This window comes from Telmatherina bonti (assembly GCF_933228915.1).
Source record: "Telmatherina bonti genome assembly, chromosome: 3".
Taxonomy (NCBI): domain Eukaryota; kingdom Metazoa; phylum Chordata; class Actinopteri; order Atheriniformes; family Telmatherinidae; genus Telmatherina; species Telmatherina bonti.
In genome coordinates, this window is record NC_136621.1 from 36,661,170 (window position 1) to 36,686,051 (window position 24,882).

Genomic DNA, 24,882 nt, shown 5'->3' on the forward strand with positions numbered 1-24,882 from the left:
ACAGCTATGACACTGCCAAGTGGGATAAAACCTAAAAGTAGCCAATAACCAGAGTATCAACAAAAATAACTTTTACAAGTTCCAGGTAACAAACCTCAGCGTTGTAGCTTAGATGGTGCAAACATGGACTAGATTCCCAGGTATTTATATTTACCTATACATGTCTGGAGGTTTAAGTTAATACCTCATAAAAAGAGTAAATTCTGAGTGAGTAGAGAGAGGAAATGAGGTACAGGCCTTGTATTGTATTGAAGAGAGAAGGTTTAACGCAAACAAAACCTTCAGAAACGCAAAGTCGTCTTCCTTATTCAGTGGTCTGTTGATGGAAACTCGTTTATATATATATATATATGTATATATGTACATAGTTTTCATTTAAGATGTAATTTCAACACGTGTTGTGTTGTAACAAGCCACATCTTTATTCTGTTAAATTTTATTAATTTGGCTTCAGCTTTCATCCAGATTTTATAGGACTTCAGAAAGAGCACAGCCATTGTTAGCTGTGTAAACAACTGTAAACCACACACAGACACACTCACACATGCTGCAGAGGAAAGAAACTGAGGATCCAGAGAGAATCAACCAATGTAAAATCTCAAATAACATACTGCGAGAACACTTTGAGTGGGACAGAGATCAAATTCAATAAACTGAGCAGGAAAATCCAGGATTTTGTTTCAAGCATGGGATGGATGGGGACTATTTGGAGCTTATTAGATTGTTCTTGCAGAATTGTTTTACATTTACCAGCAAAACATCCAAGAAAATATAATATGATGATGTAAGTGTGTCTCACATACATCTTCCTGTGTATGTAAAGCTTACTTATAATCCTATAACAGATTAAAGTGTCTCTAAATTGATTTTCTTCACTTCTCCTTTATTCAGATAATTATTATTGCTAGAAATCCACTCTTTTTGACATTGAAAATCCATTTTCCAAACCACTTAGTCCAAGTCAGGGTTGTGGGAATAGTTCATTGTCTTGATTTATCTGTACAAAGGACAGTTAAATAAGCCTTGGTCCATTTTTGCATAATGTCCACATACAGTGTGGCTAAACTTATGGCAGGGTGGAGCTTTAACCTGCATTAGTGAAGCAAGAAGAATTGGATTTAAAGATGATGATGTCTGGATGTGTTCCTGAGTCCATGCAGCGATTTCCATGACAGAATGAAGTCGTGCAAATGACGGGCCATCTAATATTGATGGATGGCCCGTCTCCAGATTCTCCTGAATCTTGATTTTTTTTTTGTTAAGATTTCCATTTTCCATTTTTATTTCTGAGACTCTGCCTCTCAAACTCTTGTTTTTAATACCTCATATATTATATATTCTTCTTGCTGTTGTATGGATACCAACTTTTCTTTATACATGTTGTAACTATCATGTTCAACATCAACTATTTTTTTAAAAAATGGTAAAATTTCACGTTATGTTTGGAACAAAATAATGACTTTATGAAATTTGTGTTTACATTTTACACAAATGCGATGGACTGGTGAGCTGTCCAGGGTGTACCCTGCCTGTTGCCCAAAGCCAGCTGGGATAGGCTCCAGCTTCCCCGCGACCCTGAATTGGATTAAGCGGTTCAGAAAATGAATGAATGAATGAATTTTACACAAATGCAAACTTTAAAAATGTTCTGCTCTATACTCCAGCGGCAATATTGGGGTTTCAGAGTGATTGCCATATGAACTATGCTGTTTATTTCTGCATTAATTCATTAACCGTGTGTTTTGTTGCAAAGAAAATATAAACAAAATAGTCACACACAGTTAAAGTGAATAATTTGCTTTCTGTACTAACAAGCTGTCTCATCATCTGCCTCCTCTCAGATTGTGCTTCGACAGGTGCTGATCAGTGGTTTACAGTGGATCCCAACAGCCTGCAGAAGTTCCTCCAGGAGCGGAAGAATAGACGGAAACAGAGCAAGTGCTTGCAAATGTGTGGCTGTACGTTATAATGTATATATAACCAGATGAAAGACACACACAAAGTTTCCAGTGTGACTGAGTGAAAGAGAGAAAGGAAGGCTGACCCTACTTCCAGTCAGCGTGCAGACAGTTGTGAGTGATCTCCCTAAACAAAATCCTTTTTAACGCCCTTCCTTATATTTCATAAACCACCTCTGAACAGCACATCTGGTGGGCAGATGTTTATCTCTCCTCCATCTATTTTTTCTCCATCTTTGCATTTTTTCCCCTCTGGGCAGGCCTGGTGTTAATCCCTCTCTCCTCCACCTGGTCCAGACCACCCACACAGAGCAACACCAAAAAGCCCACCAGCAGACCGTGTGTTTGAGGGGAGAGTTTTACACAGCTTCATCCAGGAAAAAGAGCTCTGTAATCACTCTTATAAAGCAAATATGAAGGTGAAAAAGAAATAAAGTTTTAATGATTTGTTTGCAAAATACAATTCGGTATACTATTCTTATAACACAAAAGCAAGAAGACCCGTGAAAAATATTTTGATGCTGTTTAGATTTAAATCACTGTAAAATATTTTTACTTCACATTGAAACTATATAGAAATTCTCTAAATGAAAAACTATTCAAAATAAACATGTATGAGTAAAAAAAATGGTGAAAGTCATCTTAAAAAGAAGAAAGAAGTGGCCTGAAAGTTGCAGAATCCTTTGCCTCTGTCGCCATCTAGTGTTGAATAGACTTCAGTACACAAATGGAAAATTTGCACAGTTTACAGTAAATTACCTTCAGCTGCATCACAGTGAAGCTACCAATCAGAAAGTATCATCATATCTTAATGAGGGTTAACCCTGCACACCAACCCGCACAACATGGCAAAGAAAAACAGAGAAACTTTTTCATTTCCACTAGTTATCAATATATATCTTTTTTCTATTGAAAATTACATTATATGATGTATATCATGCTACCAGGTTCTACACTGGAGATTAAAACTGTATGTGTGTCATCATCATGAAACATCAGTGTATGGTTGGAGATGAACATGGTAAAACAGTCGCATGTGGGCAGTGTGAACAGTAACAAGTCAACTTTACCCTGAAGTGAAATATTAAATCAACAAGGCATTTGTTTTAGACATTTTTTAAACGATCTGAACTTGACTGCAGCTAAAGATACAAAACCGAGCCAGCATGTCCCTGTGGGGTCATTGAGGGCTGCAGATAAGAGGCCCCTATGGGTTTGTCTCAAACGGCAACCTGCCACGGTTAACATTGAAGCCTTTGTAGAAGTGCCAAAAATTTGCAATTCTCCCTTCATCCACAAGAGCAGGGTTACTCAATTAGATATTCAGGTGGGCAAATTTTCAAATAAAATAAATTATTAGAGCCAGTAAATAAAAGTAAGAGAAAATAAATAAATAAATTTTAAAAAGACACATTTACATTTTGAAAAATAAGTAGTTTATTATTTTTTCTATTCTAAATTCAGTCCCACAAGACAAGATCAAATGCACAAAATAAAATAATGAAAATTCCTGTCAGAACCTATTTTCCCCCTAACCTTTAGCATAAAAAGATCATATTCAACTAAACTTCTCGATGTGGTGCCTCCTCAGATTCATAATCTTTAAACACCGCCACACACTCATTGCATATTTAAACACATCGCTTTGGTGCTCGAATGTGACGGCAAAATAAACAAATACTTATCAGTCCAGGTGGAGTTAAATCTGCGGTTTTTGTTGTCAATTTTGCGTTTTGGAACAGAGAGCGAAATGCTTGCAAGCTCTTACAATTTCAAAACACAACAACATGCGCTGGGGTTAATGTTGCTAAGCAACCATGTGCTGCATTCATGGTCTGCACAACTGTAGGATTGTAGGCTACTTAACGAAGGAATGACTGAAGGTTATTGATTAATATCTTTATTCTTTTGCATAAGCTGGGCCACATAGAGTTTGGTTCCCGGCCTCATGTGGCCCGTGGGCCGCCTATTGAAGAGCCCTGAACTAGGGGCTCCAAAACAGAGCAAATCCCCAAAGACTCCCATGTTAAAAAGGCCACCTTCTTGACAACTGTGGTGGGAGTGATTTATTTTTAACAAGTCTTCCATTTAGAAGTAATTTAAACTTAAAATTCAGCATATTTAGGGGCGAGCCCATTTGATTGACAGGTACCCGATCTCCTGCTTCAAGAAAGAGGAATAACTGTGGTTTTTAGCCGCTTAACAGCGTGACAGTTAGCTCTTATCTACAGGCAGCTCGGAGTTTGATGGACATATATCAATTTTCACACTCACAGCCCCCCTCTCAGTTCCACCTCTTTGCCCATTTTTGTATTTTCCAGGAGAGACAAAGCGCTTGATGCAGCCAAGATGGCGATGATAGGAACCGCCCAATAGGCTTCAATTCAGCTCTTCAGAAACCTATGGGTGACGTCACGGAGGCTCCGCCCTTTTTTAAATATATACAGTATGCTTTGTCTGCAGTCTTCACGGAGGCCTCACATGTGTTAGCCCATATGGGCGTATCAATACTCTGGAGTCGATACCTTGATGTCTGCCAGTCAAAATATTGGATTCGATAGTTTTGTGAGATTGTGTGTGAAGTCAAGCAACAATGTATTCCTGGTCTGTCACATTGATTATGGTAGCTGATCAGATGTCATAATGATGATGATGAGATTTTGTTTTGAAATTTTATTTTTATGGATGATTTATTTAATCATCTATACCATTCATTCATTCATTCATTCATTCATTCATTATCCTAACTGCTTAGTCCGATAAAGGGTCATATATACCACTGGTTTTAAAACGTTTTGAGCCGTAAGCCGCAAAATAGCATTCTATGGTTTTCATGACCCTCTTAGTTTCTCTCACTATGATAATGTCTAGATTTTTAATTTGGCATGTGTTCAAACTTTGTTGTTTATGCATTAATATGTTAAAAATGAAGGTAATAAGGGTCTAATGTTGATTTCCGTAGTAAAAATCCCAAATTTATCTGATAAACAGGCTTTTTTTCTCACAATTATCTGGTGTCCTCCTGAAATTATCTTGCAACCCCCAGTTTGAGAAACACTGATCTATGTCATTGGTGGAAATTAAATGAGTAAAAATATTTGATACTTCATCTAATACAACTCCTGTCTTCACATGATGTATAATGATCTGGAACTAAGAAAAAAAATACCTGCTGTGTGTTGGTATTTGTTGCATATGTCATATTTGTAGATCACACATGCACTGTATGCGTATTTATGTAGTGTAACATTAGTTTCCATCATTTTCATTAAATGCCAGTTTTTCTATAAGGTAAAAGGCTGTTTGGAGTTAATGTAATGATCACAGTACTGCTGCTTATTTGTTACTGTAATCAGAAGGGCAGTTACCAAGCAGACATTGGTAAAAGATAAAAGATGCAAAATAATCAAGATGTTCGTCACATTGATACCTCAACACTTTCAGCCATGCAGTAAATAGTTAAATTATGGACATGATAAGCATTTTAGACTATAAAAGAAAGTGCAGCCTTTATTCAGGTCAACTGACCGCTTAGTGAGGGGCAAAAAAAATCCAAACATGGACACATATTTGGAACTGGCAGTGAAAAGTGAGGGGAAAGTGGAAAATTGATGCCGTATTTCCTATTATTGCAGGATGGGGGTTGACAACAGGGCTGAGCCCCTCCGTCATGCTGTGAACACACCAGTGGAATTTGGACGGCCATAGTGCTGATGATGAGTAATACGAGTGAGGAAGACATAATACGCTGTTGTTCCACTCATCATGATCCAAGACCCACACACTGTCCAGTGACACAGTCTTTGGCTTTTGCTGGATTAGCAAAAAACTGTATTTCATACTCAAGTATGAGACTAAAAACAAAAATATTTGTGCGCACACGCACACACACACACACACACACACACACATTTGAAGCAGCTATTGTCAGGGCTCATCTCATGTATAAATATTGGTAATTTTGTTGCCAAAAGTGGAAGTGGATGTGAAGTTGTTATAAAACAACCGTTAATTTCTGCACGTAATGACACTTTAGAGTCAAAGGTTTCCCATTAAGTCAGACCAGTCTGCACACTGAGTGGTAACTACACACTTAACCCTGATGGGTTGTAGTCTCCTGCACACCATGCCCTTACTCTGCAACAGCTATTGTCAGACTATCCTTGGGGGTTGGGGGTCGCTAATGGTGTTATATGATGTCACTAATCTTTATGATGGGAAATAATAGGTAAAGAATAAATCTGTCCAATGGCTAAAATGTAGACAAAACATTGTGGTAGAATTTAAATATGGATAAAATCATTTCTCAATCTTATGATAGTAAAGCTTTTTCAGGGTAGATATGTTAATTGGTGTTTATGGAGCCAGTTTTTATTTTTCATTTAGTTAAACAGACATTGAAAAAATACTTCTGGAACAGTTTTGTTGTTAATGGGACATATTATACTCACATAGTTTCCTGAGACTTTTGTCACAATCAGCCTTGCTTCCTCCAACATTGCTGCTTGCTACACCCCTAATCAGTTCACTGCTCTCACCTGCCTCTGCCACCTGTTCACAATCCCCATCAGTTCAGCCTGCGCATATATGCAGCCTCCACCATTCACTCACTGCCAGATTGTCATTGCTCTCATGCCTGACCTTCCAGCACTCCGACCACAATTGCCTGCCCGTTACCGACCTGATCCGTCCCCGACTTCCGCTTCCTGCCTTGCCCTTGGAGCCTGCTCCCCAGTGGTTACTGGGTTTCTGTCCTGGAGGACCCCCAACCGTGAGTTGTGGATCTTCACTCACCTTGTTCTGCTAGGTGGCTACTCTGTCGGCCCAGAGGAAAGTTGCTCTGCTCTGCTCATTGGGAACCAGAGTTCAACTCCAGCACCGAACCTCACCAAGTGGCTAAAATAAAGACTGTTAACTTGCCCAGATCTCTTGTGCTGCTTTTGGGTCCTTTCTCCGATCATTTCAACTTTAATAAAATGGTGAAACATGCCAAATGTCTAAGTACAACAGTCCTCTTTTGTGTCATGATTTTGCAGCTGTGTACCTGGTTTGTAGGCTGAGTAGGGAAGTCGCCTGAGTACTCCATCATTCTCCTCCATAGGATGTACCTGAACTGAGATTTCTCCTACAGCTTTGAGTTACCATGCAAACCTAAATACTATGGATCCCAAAGTGATGTGATAGACTGGCGACCTGTCCAGGCTGTACCCTGTCTCGTGCCCAATGATTGCTGGGATAAGTTGCAGTTTCCCGTGACCCTTAATTGGACCAACCAGTTAATAAAATGGATGGATGGAGCCTAATGCAACATATTTGATGTATACAGTATCTGAAACATTATACATCACTTTATGGGTAAAACTTTTGCCCAAACCGATGTTAAACTAAATCTGATAACTTGTCTTCTGCCCCTAATAGATACCAAGAAGTAGAAGATGACGCTGTAATGAGAGCTCACACTAGCACACACTGAAATAGCAGAAGAGCTGCAGATTTTACTTCAGGACATAGATACTGCACTGGAAATATGGTCTGCTCACCGTCTGATACATTTTCTGGATGCCAGGTTGAAATATTTTTCTATTTCTGCTGACAAGCTCAGAAAAAAAATTGTTTTAAATCATAATGTAACCCTCTTTAAAGGAACCAGGTTTGGACTTGTGGAAGACCGTTGACAGTAATCTTCCACTATTCAGGTTAAATAATCAGAAATAATCCCTTATCTGGAGCAGTAAAATACTAACTTTAGTTTTACTTCCCTTTTTATCTCCCTTGCTGCTTACATTTCTTGCACTTACAATTTAGATTAATTGAGGAACCTAAACTGTACAAGTTACACATTAAAGGAACATTTGTGCAATTACAATGTTGTAAACTGGACTTTTTATTTATCTTTTTAACCTTAATTACAATCTGTCAAGAAGAAGTTTCCCATGATGCCCCTCCCCCTTTACAGGAACAGAAAAAAAGACCTGAATTTTAATGAATCTATGATTACCTGCCGTGATAAATATGAGCAAACACCAAATTTGGTTTACTTTGATTTAGTAGGAAATACTGTAATTTTAGTAACACGCATAGAACAACAAATTGAAAATATAACAAAGTGAAGCTGATTAGTGATTGGACAACTGAGTAGTCTGTTACAGGCTTAACTTGTTTACACTTTTTACAAAAATACAAAAGATATATCCAGCCATTTAACACAGCCGCTAAATCAACATCCAATATTTTAAGATTGACTCGGCACAATATTTTCCTCTTAAATGTTTTGCAAATAATATAAATGTTTTTCAAAACACTTTAGTGGTAATGAACGTAGCAGCTGTTAGTAAGTAAAGTAAGTAAGTAAGTAAATTTTATTTATATAGCACTTTTCACAGACAGAAGTCACAAAGTGCTTCATAAAAAAGCAAAAATACAAAAATAAAATACATATAAAAAGATACAACAAAAACACTGTATATAAAAATAGACACAGAAACTGCTGGTCATAACACCCCTAATCTACACAGCTGGGTATGCCTGCCGAAACAAGAAGGTTTTAAGATTGCACTTAAACACATCAACAGACTCAAGCGAACGTAGGGAGGGTGGAAGATCATTCCAGAGCCTCGGCGCAACAACCTGAAAAGATCGGTCTCCTCGGGTCCTAAAACGAGAACGAGGGACCATGAGTAAGTTTTGATCCAACGATCTCAACCTCCGCATGGGGGTATATGGACACAACAAGTCTCTTAAGTAGGAAGGGACCTGGCCATGCAAGGCTCTAAAAGTGAGCACCAGGATTTTGAAATTCATACGAAAAGAGACAGGGAGCCAATGGAGAGTTTTCAGAATTGGCGTGATATGAGCCCTTCGGTTGCATCGAGTCAGCATCGAGTCAGCAGTGTTAAAACTTATTTACATAAGTTTTTATTTTTCTTTAATATCAAATAAAAATTAAATCAGCTTTAAACGGATGAAAAACGACAATGTAAAAACCTAATTCTGAATGAATAAGACAAATCGGAATTAAAGTTCATTCTGAAGTAAGTGGCTACTTTAAAACTGTACTGATTGATTCCTCTATCATGTAAACTTTCATTTCGTTCTAAGTTGTTTCCAATTGTTCAGGGAATGCTCATTACCTTGTCACATCCCGATGATGCACATATTTCAATTCAGTTTAATTCAATTCAGCTTTATTTGTATAACAATGTTGTCACAGGGCACTTTACATACACATCGTTTCAAGCCAACTCATACATAGCTTATAATAGAAACCAACTGATTGCATCGAATCATGACTTCAATCCAATTCCCCATCCTGAGCTGCACGAGGCGACAGTGGGAAGGTAAAAACTCCCTTTTAACAGGAAGAAAACCTCCAGCAGAACCCGACTCAGGGAGGGCAGCCATCTGCCTCGACTGCGTGCGATATTCCATGCGTCATTATGCCTCCTGTCTTCAGAAGTGTATCTACCTTCTCCTCAGCTGCTGAAAAAAGTGAAGGAGTATGTTTGTACAAAAATGATAATCGAAATAAAGGCTAAACTGCTTGTTATGTAGTTTTCCATGTTACAATCGAAAAGACAAGAAACGGGAAGTGGACTTGTTTTTTTTTTTTCCAGTAGACGTCTATACGTTACGTCCGACCTCTGTCCAATCAGAACCCTTCCCAACCCGCAGATCTAAACCGGAATTAAGTTGTATCCATGTAAACCACACTTCAGATTTACTATTTCCATGTTCACCCTCAGGAGAATAATTGTCATTCGGAATTATTAATTCTGAATTAAAAAACCTCATGTAGACAAAGTCATTGTTGCATTTGTGCAGAATTCTTCTGCAGTTACACACTGCGCCAGTTTCGCCATCATCATTTCAGGCCCCCTCGAAAACAAGGCGCTCTGTTAATTAGGAATGTACAGTTTGTGCAATCAAGGAAACCATTGATTGAGCCCATTATGCTCTGGTTGGTTTGCAGACCACGCTGGTACTGGGGGAGTCTATTCACAGACTGGACACAATAAAGGACCCCTTTCTCCCACCTCCTCAGCATCTCTATTGGCTGTACTTGACTCCTAATCCTTTTCTACTTTCCCTTCTGCTTCCCATTCGACTTCCTCAACCGAATCCTCCTCTCCACTCTCTTTTATTTTCTACGATTACAATGAATGTAAAGCGAGGAGCTTCTGCCCTTTCACACCTGTGTTCATGGCAGATATTTCCTGTTTGGAAAAGGGCACCAAACACCCAAATCTACTTCTTTACTCAACCTTGTATCCCCCCACCCCTCACCCTACGCTAAGCCCCCACCCCCCTTCCCTGCTCAAAGCAGGAAGTGTGCACAGGAAACAGCTGTCCCTCACATCCGCCTGCTAGCCCCTGGCCAGGTGCATCCTGGGAACAGAGCGATGTGTGACCATCGACATGCGGTTGACACTGTACGAGGTGCCGTTACAGTAATCAGGATCACCATGAACTTTATACAGGCAGAGGATAAAAATAAGCCTCTGCGCTGGTCCCATTACTGAATTATTTGTTGGGGGAAAAAAAACATGAAACGATTTCACTTTATTTTTCACATGAGGATCACTAAGTCCTTCATCTTTAACCTGCTAATAAACTCTTAATCTCTTTTCAGAAGTGCCTAAAAAGTGTCATCACAGGTGCTGGAAAGCATTATGATCAGAAGTTTGGACACACTTTCCTGTTAGATTTAATGGGAAGTGTGTCCAAACTATTGACTGGTGCTGTATGTCATTTCAAACCTGTTGTATCTTCAGACAGAGAAGTTAGAAACTAATAAACTGCCTGAATAGATGACAGTTTGTCAGCACTTCTGAGAACGTTTGGTGTGTGCTGAGTCATAAAGTTGCATAATTGGTAACGAAGACAACAGATGACAACATATAACTTTGTATATTTACCATCTGCTCCATGTAAATGACTATCAGGGACTATAGCGTTATAAACAATGGGAGAATTTTCTTGCGCAGTCATGTATTTGCTAAATTTTTTAGTTGATTTGCAAATAATATTTACCAGAATGTCACAATTTTTCAGCTGGACTTTTATCCCTTTAGTGCAGGAGTCTAAAAGTCCAGAGGCCCCCCCAATCAGACATGTTTTCATTGTTTCCCTGGTCAACACACTGGAATAAAATCAAATGGACACACCCTGGTCAGGTGTGTTGGACCAGGAAAACAACAAAAACCTCCTGGATTGTAGCCCTGGAGGACCAGAGTTTGAGACCTCTGCTTTATAGGATAGTTGAGGGTGTGTGAAGCCATTTATTTGTATTTTGCAAGAGACTGGCTTACAAAGCAAATCACTTAAGGCCAACTTTTCCAAATAAAGATACTTATAGTAGCACCATAGCAGTGCAGTGTGAAACACTGGCACCACAGCTGCTCTGTGCCTGAACGGTTTATCAGTGTGTGTTTCCTCCATAGTTAAAGACACACATTGAGTTAAATCTCAGGTGAGAGTATAAATGGTCGTCTTTTTTTCTACAGTCACGCTGATATTTAAACATTTAAAATGATCCTGTTTGCTTCTGATTTAAATGTTTTAACAATATTCCATGCAGCGTTTTCTCCATCTCTCCTGTTTCATTGGTTTAATTAGGGCTCATTCACATCAGCCTTTTTGATTTGAATCCGAGTCTGTTTGCTCGGAAAGTCTGCTTCATTTGGGGAAACATCAATGAGCCAAATTAATTCTGATTCGGACCAAAGAAGTGGGCCAAACAAACACAGGTTTCGACTGGTTTCAAACAGACTAAATACAGGGAGAGGACTGCAAAAAACAAAAGTCACTTCCTGCATTTGACGTAGCATTGCATTGTGGTAAATACGTAGCGATGGCGTTAAGGGTCCTCTGCCTCGTCTGTTGTTCATAGTGCGTCCATTGTTGCAGTGTATTTCTGCAGTATACTGCAGTAAGAACCAACAAAAAAAACAAATCAGCATGACACGCCGGTCTTGTTCTCTCTTTTGCTGACTACTAGCGCAGCGCCACCTTTGGTGAGAATGGGAATTTATTATTATAATGGTTTGCCGCATTTGACCAAAGTGCTGTGTGAACACAATCTCAGTCCACATGGTTACACCCCCCTACAAATGAGCCGAGTCCCCAATCAGGACCGAGTCTAGCGGACTATCCTGATGTGAAAGCACCCTTAGACTCTCATTCCTGGTCTTAACAAAGTGGAATAAGTCTTTGAACGTCACACACAACCCACATTGATGTCTATACAAGTAGAAAGATTCCATGTTGTCTGTATCATTGTCCTCAAAGTATCCAACAATGCAGGGAAAAGTTGTGTAAAACCAATACTCACTAATCCATTTAACATAACCCATAATGCATTGTGCAAAGAAATACGGCATCAAGCAGACCTGCAGTAGCTTCAACAGATGTCATACAGCTAGAAGTAATGTTTACTTTGTACTTTGTAAATTATTCAAGGGTTTTATATATATATATATACATATATATATATATATACATATATATATATATACATATATATATATATATATATATACATATATATGTATATATACACGTGTGTGTGTGTATGTATGTATGTATGTGTATATATATATATATATATATATATGTATATTAGATTTCCCCTCGGGGATGAATAAAGTATCTGATCTTGATATTATATATATTTCTATAAATTGACACTGCTATTATATAAATGGGGTGGCAGAGATTCAGGAGGTAGAGCCAGTTCTCCACTGGCCTAAAGGTCAGTGGTTTGAGTCCCCTACGATGCAGGCCCGAGGGCGGCACTTACCAGTGTAGAAATGCAGGGGTTGCATCAGGGCTACCGCTGTGAAAACATGTGCCAAGGAAAACGTGGGAACATGGCTTCCATGTTGGATCAGTAGGTGGGAGCAGGTGATTTGCTGTGTCGACCCCTTCAGAACGAGACAAAGCCGAAAGGGAAGGAGGAGGCTACTACTACCATATAGGAAAATAAAATGACTGATTAATTATTGCCCTTTTGCTTTTTATTGGAGGCAGAATGGAAAAGGATAAATCACCCTATGATGCATGCTGAAGTTAATCATGTTTGTTGAGTAACATCCAAATACTATTTCATCATTCATGGTGACACTGAATCCACATTCTCCTTTTCAGAACGACCCCAAACAAGTCAGCAGAGAGAAGTGTGTTTTACACCCAGCTCATGTGGCGTTAACGTTCATGCCTGAGTTCAGATTTCAGGTGATTTAAGGTGGAAATCCAGTTTCTTTCTTCGCCCTGCGTCTCAATGTGAGCTAAAACTCCTGAAGTTGTCCATGCTGTAGCTGGATGGCCATTCGCCAGGACACTCAGGAAAAATAAACAGGAGTCGACATCTGTCGTAGCGGAGGAGAGCGGGCATCTGTCCGAGCCAGTGCTCGCAGCATTGTTTGTCACTTTCTCCATGAAATTTACTGTGAATATTGCCTCAGACAATTAGGTTCCAGTGATCCCTATCGCCAGGCACACAATAGTGTTTATACGACATGGAGGAAATGTGGCCATGGAGCCCAATTTAGGGAGTGTGTATGTGCTTTCTTGTGCATACTCATGTCCTCACTTTATGGTCATTGGGTTCTTAAAGACTAAGTTCAGACTGTGTACGTGTATGATTGTTGTTTGCTTCACTATGTTTTTAAATTATGTTTAAAATCCCAAACATGTTGTTTTATCTCAATTGTTTCAATTAGCAGTTCTGTTAATCAGAAATATGTTGATTCAAAAGGTATTTCTAAATGATAGCTGCCTCAAGTGGGCTGCTTCTATTAAAGATGATACACATGGATGGGTGGGAGCAGGGGCAGTAAGGAGATGGAAAGGTTAGTGAACCAGATCTCTGATCTGTTAAAGCTTTCCTTCTGCAGCTTTGATCTCATATGACCTACATGTTGACTGATGTTGGCATACTTTCAGTGTACCTGCATCTGATATTTTCTGCTCAGTTTAGAATATTTAAGCTTAAAATTTGAGGAAGTGGAAAAAACATTCATGTTAATGGTTTTTCTGACCAAGTTTTTGCGTCATATTTGACAGAAGCTAAATCGCAGAGTCACAGACACACAGAGACCAGGAAACACAAACTACCTGTCAGCCACATACCCTGGCATCTTCATCATGTTACTGTGCACAACTGAAGCACTAAAGCTGAGATGTGAGCAACACTCACGTGCTAGCATATCTCCAGCTTCTTATCGCTAGGTGAAATCAAATCACTTACATTTTAAATCCATCCTATCCAGATGATAGCCAGTAGCACTTCATGGAAGGACCTGCGTCCAACTGGACAGTCCACCAGCACCTTCCTACAATGTCCTCTACTGTTTGATTTCGTGCTTGTGTTGTTCTCACTCATATGTAAGTCGCTTTGGATAAAAGCGTCTGCTAAATGACTGTAGAACAGAATAGAATAGAATAGAATGATGACTACAAGAATTTATAAGGTTGCCAGGGAGACGACTCCCTCACATGCAGCAGCAGCACCGCCTCACACAACCAAACCGATTTAGTTTCGTTACACTTAGTTTATGTTGTTCTTAGGAGACGATAATTTCCTCTATAAGCATTATTAAGGTTTTCTTTTTCCACAACCCACTGATCAAGTAAGGGGATCAATATTTCTGCAGGAGCCACACACACTTAAACACTTTGCTCGAAGGCTCCTCCCCATCAATAATCCTATTTTAAGGTAGCCAGGAGGAGGGCGTAACAGCTTCGCTCTGAGATTAAAACAATCCTCTCTTGATTTCTTCCTCACTCAGGAGAGAAACGGAAGCTGTCTGTTATCGTTTGCTTCTATTATTATTCCCCATTTACAGTTTGAGCAATCAAACTGGGCCTAAATGAGAAAGTCAACAATTCATCTTGTGTCTGTTCCCGAGAAAACAGATTGTCTGAGACGGCAGGGTTTTACCCTCAGAAGGGGAAACCCAACATGTAAACTGATGAGATGCTCACAGGCTCTGAGCAGATTTACCAGAAGAAACTTTATGCAGTTCAAGCTGCAGTTATCTCGTTGCTTCTTGTTTTGTGTTTTAGCATAACTAACATGCAAAGCACCATTTGTTTAAAGACTGACTTAACACACGAGAATGGGAAACTGGCAGTCATACAGAACACACATTCCCACCCCCACACACACACAGGCTCAGGAACTTTTTAGATTGTTCTAATGTTTAGTCATAATTCCTGAAGACACTGAACAGTTCAAGGTTGTTTTTATCTTTACTGATTTTATCCTCATGGCATTTGCACCAGACGTCCCAAATTACAAAAAAATATAAATAATTCATTTCTTAAACAGTTAGATAAATATTCTGTATAAATTAAATTATATGCATGTTTATCTGCAGCAAAATTCAAACAAAATGGATTTTAAAAAAATCCCTGTACTCAGAAACATCTTTACATTCAACTTATAACACATTGTAAGCGAGCCGAACAGACAGAAAATTAACATTTTTAAAGAACCAGAACCAGAAAGCAGTGTTACATAAAGTCACAGTCAACTATAATAAAGATAATATAAGGTAAAGCACAAGAAAGGTTAATCCCAAAGGATTTCTGTCTGTCCCTCAGGTAGCTTTTTATATGTTGCAGGCAAATTCAGGCTGCATCTGCAAGTGCAACGGTGCCACTGCAACGTTATTCTTGCACACAGAGAGTGATCAACCAGAACTGCAGCTGTCGAACGCAAAAGTGTGACAGCTAATGGATGACGCCGTCTGCACTCTGATTCGACAAACCCAGCCAATATTGTTTATAATGATGATGACAGCAAAGGTGACCATGATGACCAATGGAAAAAAAAAACAACACAATAATAACGATGATGATGATGATGAGGGTGATGACAGATTTGTTGCTAAGCGAGCCCCTTGCTTTCCCAGGACCTTCAGGGTCAGGTAACTGTAAAGGCTTTTAAAATGTTTGTGTTTCAGTCTGTCTGAGGAGGAAATGACTGAGGGAACGTAAAAGAAATTCTGACCCTGAAGGGGAGAGAGAGAGAGTGAGTGAGAGAGAGAGAGAGAGACGAATACAGCGTTGGATTGGGAAGGTGTGAGCATGAATGGATGAACGCAGAGAGGTGAGGGGCACATCAAAAGGAAGGAAGGTCGGAGCTTTTGGAGAGGAAAGTTAGCATGATGACAACTTGTGTTTGGTCATTAGAGACACAGGTGTGTTCTGATGTCACAACAGGAACCAAACACCAGGAATCTGCCTTGGATCCACTGAGTGAGAACTACAGAGAGGTTGATAGAGCTGCAACGTGCTACGTCATTTCTCATTAAAAAAATAATACTGATTTGTCAGATTGTATTGGAAAAATACTGGGAATTAAACATAAAAGTCTGTAATTCCACCAGTTTACTGTTAAAACTCCTAAATATTCAATATAACTTTATTTTCTGAGTCTACAACTGAAATATGCATAAAAAATAACAAAGAATGAACAAACCACTAGTTCTTAAAAGGTTCCTGCAAATGTTTTACTTGAAGAAAGGTAGAAAGGTAGAACGGCAGGTGATTTTTTTCGAGCAGCGTTGTTTACTTTCTACGCATGCACTGTATATCTTTCTGCATCGTCTGTTTAATACATTGTGATGTAAGCGCAATGGCACATATTTGCCTGGAAACGGTCCAAAAACCCTTCAAAGTCTGGGACTGACCAGTCCAATGCCATGTTTGTGTGAGTGTGTGCGTGCATGTAGGCGTGAACCTGCATGTGTGTGTGTGTTGGGGGTAGAGGAGGGGTGGTGAAGGTTCCTTATCTACAGACCACAGGCAGCTTTTGAGGCTCTTATCAGCAGCCACCACATTGTACAAGCACATCCTCTTGTCCAGCAGGGAGCGGAAAACTCTCCTTGCAACATGGGTCCCTTTCTCTCTCCCTTTTCTCTCGCCCACTTCTCATTCGCCAGAACCAGAACTCTGGCAACTAGAGCATTGTGTCTTCTTGGCGAAGAAGAGGCACTTGGATAGACGGGGCAGTGAAAGACAGAGGCAGGGAGGTGAAGATGACATATGGACAAGGTGGGGGAGGTGGGCAGCAGAGACCTGCACCATCTATCTCCACACTTTGGATGCGTCTTCTTTCATAGGAGTAACTTCACAACAACAAATATGTCATTTTCAGTTCCAGCCTTGTTGTAACATCTGTATTTATTTATCTTTTTTTTTTTTTTTTTTTTTTTTTTTTTTTGCGAAAAAAGAAAGAAAAAAAAAGAGGCTATTTAAGATTTCTGAAGGATTTCATGCCAGTAGGAAGATTGTTTTGAGCGTCGTTTGGCTCTCAGACACTAACAAACAGCTGCTGACATGCTGCAGGAGGAGAAGGAGGAAGGAGACGACATTAAATGCTGCGCATATACAACATGTGCGTTCACAGATCACGAACTCTGACAGATGCGGCATGACAGTCGGACGAGACGCATCGTGGGTGTCATTATGTGTCCGTGAGTACTTACAATTCCTTATATTTTACATTTGAAACTTTATTTTCTTTTATTTATTTTTACAAGATCAGCTACATCTAACCTTTATTTTAAATTATAATTATACAGACAAGCTATAGGAATTTCAGTTTAATGTACTTCTTTTCATTTGTCTGGAAAGTCAGTATTTATTTATTCATGGTGTAAACAATTTGGGTCATGATAAAAAAAAAAAGACATTTTTATGCAAAGATATTGAGAGATATTTAATTTAAAAGCTTATGTTCTATATATACATTTCAGTATCACACAGGTTTTGCTGCATTTACTAAGTTAAGTTTAAATTAAGTTTTACTAAATTTAGTTTCTTCTTTGCTTTCTCTCATTTTTTGCAATTAAAATCACCAAGTCAAACCTGAACAGATTAATCTGTATTTGGCTTAATTCACAACACAGGTCAATGACATGAATGGATTCTGCATAAACAAGAATTCATAACAGACAAACTTTTATGCAATAAAAATATCTGTAGGAAATAATCACATTTTTAAGCATGCAATGTAAAAAAAAAAAGGATGCTTACTTAGTTTTTAATACAAAAAAATTTGTGCAGCTACTTTTGGTTAAATGAACACGTGTTGGTGGATTTCACATGTTTAAAAGGTATTTAGGTATTTATCCAAACTTCTAAAGGTGGTTTTAACCAAGATATTTTTACATTATATTCAGCACAAAAGCATGTTGTTCTCTGCTACCTGCATGCGTCAGCCCTAGACGTGATGGTAAAAGACGGAACTGTCCGAAATAAAGTCATGATGACCAGAAAAGACGAAACAGGAACAAAAATCAGTTGCGAAACCTGTGAAAAATCCTCAGAGCCTTCCACTTTCCAGTTCAGAGCATTTTTCTATTTGTGCTTTAGAAATTAGTAAATTGTGTTTTGCATATTTTTATATTTTATATATATATACATCAAAGCTAAATTGAGAAATATTTTTTATTCATTTGACCTGAATTAACATCTGTAAACCAAAGAGCAGCTTTGAGTGAAAAGAATTAAAATAACTTTTAACATTTTAACATTGGAGGTGTGGATATGCACCAAATGTATTGTGTATCTTCAGCATATTGTTTCTTTTTTCTTATTGTCCAAACAGACTCTGATTCCAATCCAATCTTCAAGGATAAAGGGCATTTTGGATCCTTAAAAGGATTTTGAGTCACATCCTCAAAGTACACGCCAGCAGACAGCTTCATAAAGAGAACCCCCCCCCGAGAGACTCATTCAAACCCTAAAATTTGCCACTCAGGATGTGCTGTAAGAAAAATACAGACACCAAGTTCACATTAAAACACAACAGCCTCCTCTGCTGCACGCTGGAGCAGGACTAGCCATCCATTCCAGACCAGATCTGCTGCGATGTTCATGTGAGAGTTCGTTTCTCTGCTGCACGACAGAGGTGGGAAAAATAAATAAGATCGCATCAAACTAAAAGATTTTAGTCTGAACGTATCTGAAACGATGATGTGGTGGCAGGTGCTGATAAGGCTAAAATGCTGTCAGACACAGAGTCATGATTTGTGATTGTAGGATAAATTTAGGATCTGGATCAGGAGAAGGTGGATGCAAAGTATTTTAACTTTTTAGGAGGATTTTTATTTATAAGAAAAAGAGAAGAAATTAAGGGTATTTTCTGTAGAAAAGTTCCTGCACCTGAAGAGGAGAGGTTGGAAGTGCTCGGTAGGCCCAGCTGCTGGCCGGAGACATGAGCTTATTAGCTTTTCTCAATCTTGACTAAAAATAGGGCAGAGACGCTGGCCAGCCAAGAGGAACGACAGCTCAGCAGTGACGAGGCTTCCTCCAGGGACTTCACCACCATGATGGAGAAGCTGAACCCCACTGTCTCACCTGCCTCCCCCCACCACCGACCTCGCCCCCCCTCCTCTTCACCTTCCTCTGCCTCCTCCCCATCCTGTGCGTCCGTCGAGCAGCACAGTCCCCAGCAGAGCAAGACTCCAGCATCCGTAGATGCCACCAGCAGCCCTGGAACTGGGCGCACCGATGTCCCTTCTGTCGCCTCAACGCCCTCTCCCATCAGCCTCACAACGATGTCGACCAATCACCGAGCAGATGCAGCTGCTGCACCTGAGCTTGCTGTTGTTGAGATGGAGGAAGAGGAGGAGGAGGAGGAGGACAAACTGCATGAGTCAAAAAGCATGGCCGCTGTCGGCGATTCAACAAATGGCTCGCCGACTCTTTCCTCTCCACCTCCACTCCTCCCAGCACCAGCCAAGACTTCCCCGTGCCCTCTCCCTCCTGCAGCGTCCACCAAAACCTTCCCTCCGTCATCCTCCTCCTCCTCACCTCTTCCTCCCCACATTCCGGTCATCACCCTCGGCCACAGCAAGCCCCCACTCCCGCTCCCCAACACCCCTCTGACGGCCCTCCACCCAATCCCCAACCTCATCCACGGGGACATTCGGCGCAGTCAGCAGCCCTGTTTACCCATGGTCAGCCCTGGAGCTTCTGGATTATCTGGAGGTCCTGGAGCCCCCCCAGCTTCCTCACATGTGACCCTGTTGGCTCAGCAATACCTGCCTGCACACCCCTTCCTCACCAGGTGAGATGTAACTCATCCTTCCATAAGCATGCTGTTAAAACCTTTTCTTATCAGAAGCCTGAAGGGATCATGACTGAAATATTTTATTTTATTTTTCTGATTTTAAACCGGAGACTGGAAACTGTCGCGTCAGCAGATAATTCTGCTATCATCTGATTAAATTATGTAGCTGGAAAAATATCTTTATCAGTCACATAATCTTTAAAGTTCAATTTAAAAGGAAAGATAATATTTAAGACTAAATTATTCAAGTCAGTTAAAAGAAAAATAGTGAAACCACGTCAGCAAGATGATTAAACCTGCTATAAAATAACTTGTAGAAATGTTAGTATGAGACGTTTCTGGTGAATATGAGAATCAGAAGCTTTTATTGTCATGGAACAAGCATCCCAGTACAGTGGAATTACTTCCACTACCAATATAACTGGGATTTTGTGTATTTCTATTATGATTAATGGTACGTGCACTGCAGTGTGAAATGGCAACGATTTTACTTAAACCAAACAATGCTTGGTAAAAAGAAATCTGAACCTTTTCTATATGCATTTAAGCACCAACAAGCCTTAGAAGATCTCTTGTGTTTTTTTAAGTACACGCTTTGTTTTTATTAAATTTAGCCATTAAACTGACAAAAGGCTGCAAAACAGCCATCTTCAAGCTGTTTTGGGGGTCCAGGAGTCAGTGGCTCCCAGCTTACTCAGAAAGAAATGTGTTCATTTGCAGCTTTTTATCAAATTCCTTTTAGATTTTCTCCGTTGAATGTAGGACTTTACACACAGTTCTACAGTGTTTGTGACACAGTGGATTTTGTGTTAAAGTGGGGCCTTTTTCCCCAACTAGGGTTTCTTATCTGTTTTGTTTCAGTATCAGGAAACACTGATCTATTTCATCCCCTCTCTGAAGGAGAATCAACTAATCAGATGCTTTGTGATTAGTATTGACTATTATTAGTCAGTACAGTAATAATAATCACACCTTCTTTAACATCTTCCACCATTATACCAACTTCCTACTTTCTCCAGTAGCATTTCTAATAAAGGAGATGATGGAACAACTAATATTTTGTACATTCAGCTTGACCATTTTTTTTTAAAATAACTGTACTGTTTTTACTGCTAGTTCCTACCTGGGGCCCTCAGGAGGAAGCTATGGCGTCATCAACAACAACCGCATCAAGAGGAGGCCGTCGTCACACTTTGAGATGGAGATCAATGACTGTGAGTCTGTAAGAACAAATACAGATAAACATCAGCATCCACACAGCCATGATTTACACTGCGTCGGAGGAAACAGACGCAAAGTTTTTATTGACAATTTCTGGAGAAATATCAACTTAAGTCACATTTACCGCTTGGTTTGGGTTTGTAACGCTAAAAGAAAGTGATTGTTGTGCCATTAATGCTTCAAGTTAGGACCATTTCATTATTATTACTTTATTATTAAGTGTTATCTCAGCCATTTGTTGCTATTATTTCTGTCCAAATGAAAAAAACGCAAAGAAAATTTTTTTTTCTTCTGCAAATTTTTAAGGGATAAAAAAAAAAAATCCAATCAATAGTTGTTTTCGACTTCTAAAAAGCAGGAAAATTAATCATTTTATCTGTTAAGGTTTTTACATTTACACAGTGTTTATGTTTTCGACAGGCCCTCCTCAGAAACTTGCCCGTCGCGTCTTCACCAACAGCCGTGAGCGCTGGCGGCAGCAGAACGTGAACGGGGCCTTTTCCGAGCTGAGAAAACTAATCCCAACACACCCGCCTGACAAGAAGCTCAGCAAGAACGAGATCCTGCGGTTGGCTGTGAAGTACATCAACTTCCTCGTCACTCTGCTCAATGACCAGGCCCAGGACAAGAGCGGCGGCCGGCCTGAGGACGAGGACGACGGCGCCTCCGCTGGGCTGGAGGCCAACAAGCAAAAGACTCTTTTTCAGTGTAACACTGACTTGACAGCCACAGCCTGTCCTGTCATGACTCACAGAGACTCAACTGACTCGGTCATCGCCCTGGCTAATTCCCCAGCAACCTCCAGTTGCTATGGAGACACAGACAGCGAGGAGAGCTTTGGCACTAAGCCCTCTTTGGTGACTCATGGCATTTTGGGAAAGGTCAAGGGTCAGATAAGGATGATGGCCGCGACAAATGACGAGTGGTGACACCAGCAAGCGAAGAGCTGTGCTGGCATCAGAACTGTTAATGTTCCTCTGGAGGCACAAGATACCAAACCTGTTGGTGGTGGTTTATATTTTAACAGCGTGATTTTTCTCCCAGCAGTGTGGAAACATCAAAAGGTGACATCAGAACAAGCCGTCAAATGTCAAAGATCAATGACCACAAGTACAAGTTCAACTAATCTATGGTAATGATCCTTTAAAACATGAAACTGTGATGCAAAATGCGATGAATCTGTGGAAATAATGGAGCCCATAAATATCTATTGTCATACACGAGAGGTTTAAAGATTCGTCTCAGAGACACACATGTAAAATAATCCATCAGACATAACTGCAAGACAAATAAATTGACTCAGGATTTGCTGCTTTTCATGTCCATGCTTTGCATTTTGACGATTGTCCCTCACAGAAGTTGTGACACACTTGTACCAGACAGAAATAAAGTGTGTTTTAGTTTGCTGTTCCTTATTTGACATCCTCTTACTGCGCTCTAAAGATGGCTCATTGTCAGCACAATTTCTCAACACATCCAAAATGTTTTTGCAGCTCAGTTTAGGGAAGACTTGGTATCCTTAAAGGAGGGGTGTGCAGCTTGGTCCATCGAGGGCCACAGTCCTGCAGGTTTTAGTTGTTTCCCTGCTCCAACAGGCTTGACTCAAATTAAACTAGAGTAACAGAGCGCGCAAACTTCCACCACAGTTCTAAATAAATTCCTGGATCCAAACGGTGATCCGGATCACCACCAGCATCAAGTCAGTTCTTCCTTTTCACATTTCCAACTCCTGAAAATTTCATGAAAATCTGTCCATAACTTTCTGAGTCATCTTGAACACAAACGCCGGTAAAAACATAACTCATTAGCTTGTTGTTAAGTGCTGCCAAAGCATTTTTTCATCCATTCATTATCCTAACCACTTAGTCCAATTCAGGGTTGCGGGGAAGCTGGAGCCTATCCCAGCAGTCTTTGGGCGAAAGGCAGGGTACACCCTGGACAGCTGGCCAGTCCATCGCAGGGGCCAAAGCATTTGACCAACAAATTTGATGTAGATGTGTTGAAGCAGGAAACATCCAAAACCTGCAGGACAGCGGTCCTGGGGCACGGTTGCACTATGCAGCCTTTTTTTTCCCACTGCAAAACTATTAAATTTGCATAATTATAGTTGAAAACCACCTTTTTTGAAACTCAAATATACTTTTAGAAGACAAACTAAACAAATCATGCACCCATATATTATGAAGTCAACTTTACACACCGGTCTCCACTCTTGTGGGCTAATCTGATTGACTAAGGCCCGTCCGCATGTTGTTTGCTTGTGCTTTTTAATAATTAAGTCATAAAATACCACCAATAATTTAATAGGTCAATAAAATTCAAATCCAAGTGATATATTAAAAAAAACTGGGTGCTGTTTTGCAGATTTTGTGTGTGCGCGTGTGTGCGTGCGTGTGTGTGTGCAAGCAGCTAAATGGATTCTCCATACAGGCCAGATTTATGTGACAGCAGGCTTTTTTTTTTATTGGGGAGTGTGGTTGAGTTTGAGGAAGGTAAGGATGGATGTGGGATGTGGTTAAAGATGGTGTTCAGCGTGGTGGAGGAAAGTGAAAGACTGGAGGGGGTGAGGGGGGGGTTGCAGCTGCTGCAATGCAGCTCTATCAAGTGTGCATGAAACGGCTACAGTTAGTGCTGTCTCATTGATGGCCAACGAGTTTCCTGAAGGAGGGGTGGTGGCGGTGTGTGTGTGTGTGTGTGTTCGATCAATGTTTGGGCATGTGGGTTAGCAACCACTCCATGGAAGAAAGGAGGGGTGGAAAAAAAAGAGAGAAAAAACAGCCACCAGGATGCTCTGGGAACCCATGAACACCCAGTTTCAGGATCACGCAACAGGAAGAGCTGCTTTCACAACACTCCCATGGCTGCATCTGCCCGCTCGGCTGTGCCAGGCTGGTCTGACCCCTCCCTACTTTGGTCTGACACCACACAGGATCAGAATCCAAGGCGGTGGTCACAAAGTTCACACAACTGTTTTTTCCCACATTAAGATTTATTACTGAATAACACAGAGCTTGTAGGTAAGAAGTGTGTGTTGGTTGATAGCTTTAAAGGGGTCCTATTGTGGTATTTCAAGTTTTCTGAGCTTTCTACAGTGTTAGTGTTGAATCCTCAGACATGTGAACGGCACCATTTATCACCTAAGCGCATATTTGAGTTCCACTACTCTCTTTGTTCGGTTTCCATGGCGACGAAAAACGTGTCGTTTTAGAGAGTTTTTTCTACTTGGAAATCCTTGTGACGTCCCGGGGGATAAGGTTCAGTGATTGGTTACCTTCTACTGGTTAACAAGGGCATGTACAAATACATCAGGCGGGTGGAAAACGTGGGATAAAGTTATTTCCAACGATGGCTGGTGAGTTTACCAAAGAGAGACATCCTGCTGCATTCGTTGCTGTGGGTTGCTGTTTTCCACTTCGTTTTCAGGGTCTGATTCAGGTTCCAACATGTAGGGCTGTATGCTCTGTGTTGACATTGTATTTTTTTTTATTTTTTATTTTTTTTTATTGAGTTCATATGAGCCTAATCCTTCTGTTTATGAGGTGTTACAATGACGGTGAAAGCAGGTGCGGTGCGCGCTCCCGATGTAGTGCAGTGGTGGGAGGCGGGGCTTAATGCGGA

The 24,882-nt window shown here is 40.2% G+C and overlaps 1 protein-coding gene across 1 annotated transcript; it reads left to right on the forward strand.

The window, feature by feature from the left end:
* The first annotated feature begins 17,234 nt into the window (after nucleotides 1-17,234).
* On the forward strand, nucleotides 17,235-22,594 carry lyl1 (LYL1 basic helix-loop-helix family member). Its single transcript, XM_079265100.1, has 5 exons — nucleotides 17,235-17,440; nucleotides 18,577-18,879; nucleotides 19,225-20,040; nucleotides 21,160-21,257; nucleotides 21,685-22,594. The coding sequence occupies exons 3-5, from the start codon at nucleotides 19,298-19,300 to the stop codon at nucleotides 22,191-22,193; spliced, it is 1,350 nt and encodes a 449-aa protein (XP_079121226.1). The 5' UTR covers nucleotides 17,235-17,440; nucleotides 18,577-18,879; nucleotides 19,225-19,297; the 3' UTR covers nucleotides 22,194-22,594.
* Nucleotides 22,595-24,882: the final 2,288 nt, after the last annotated feature.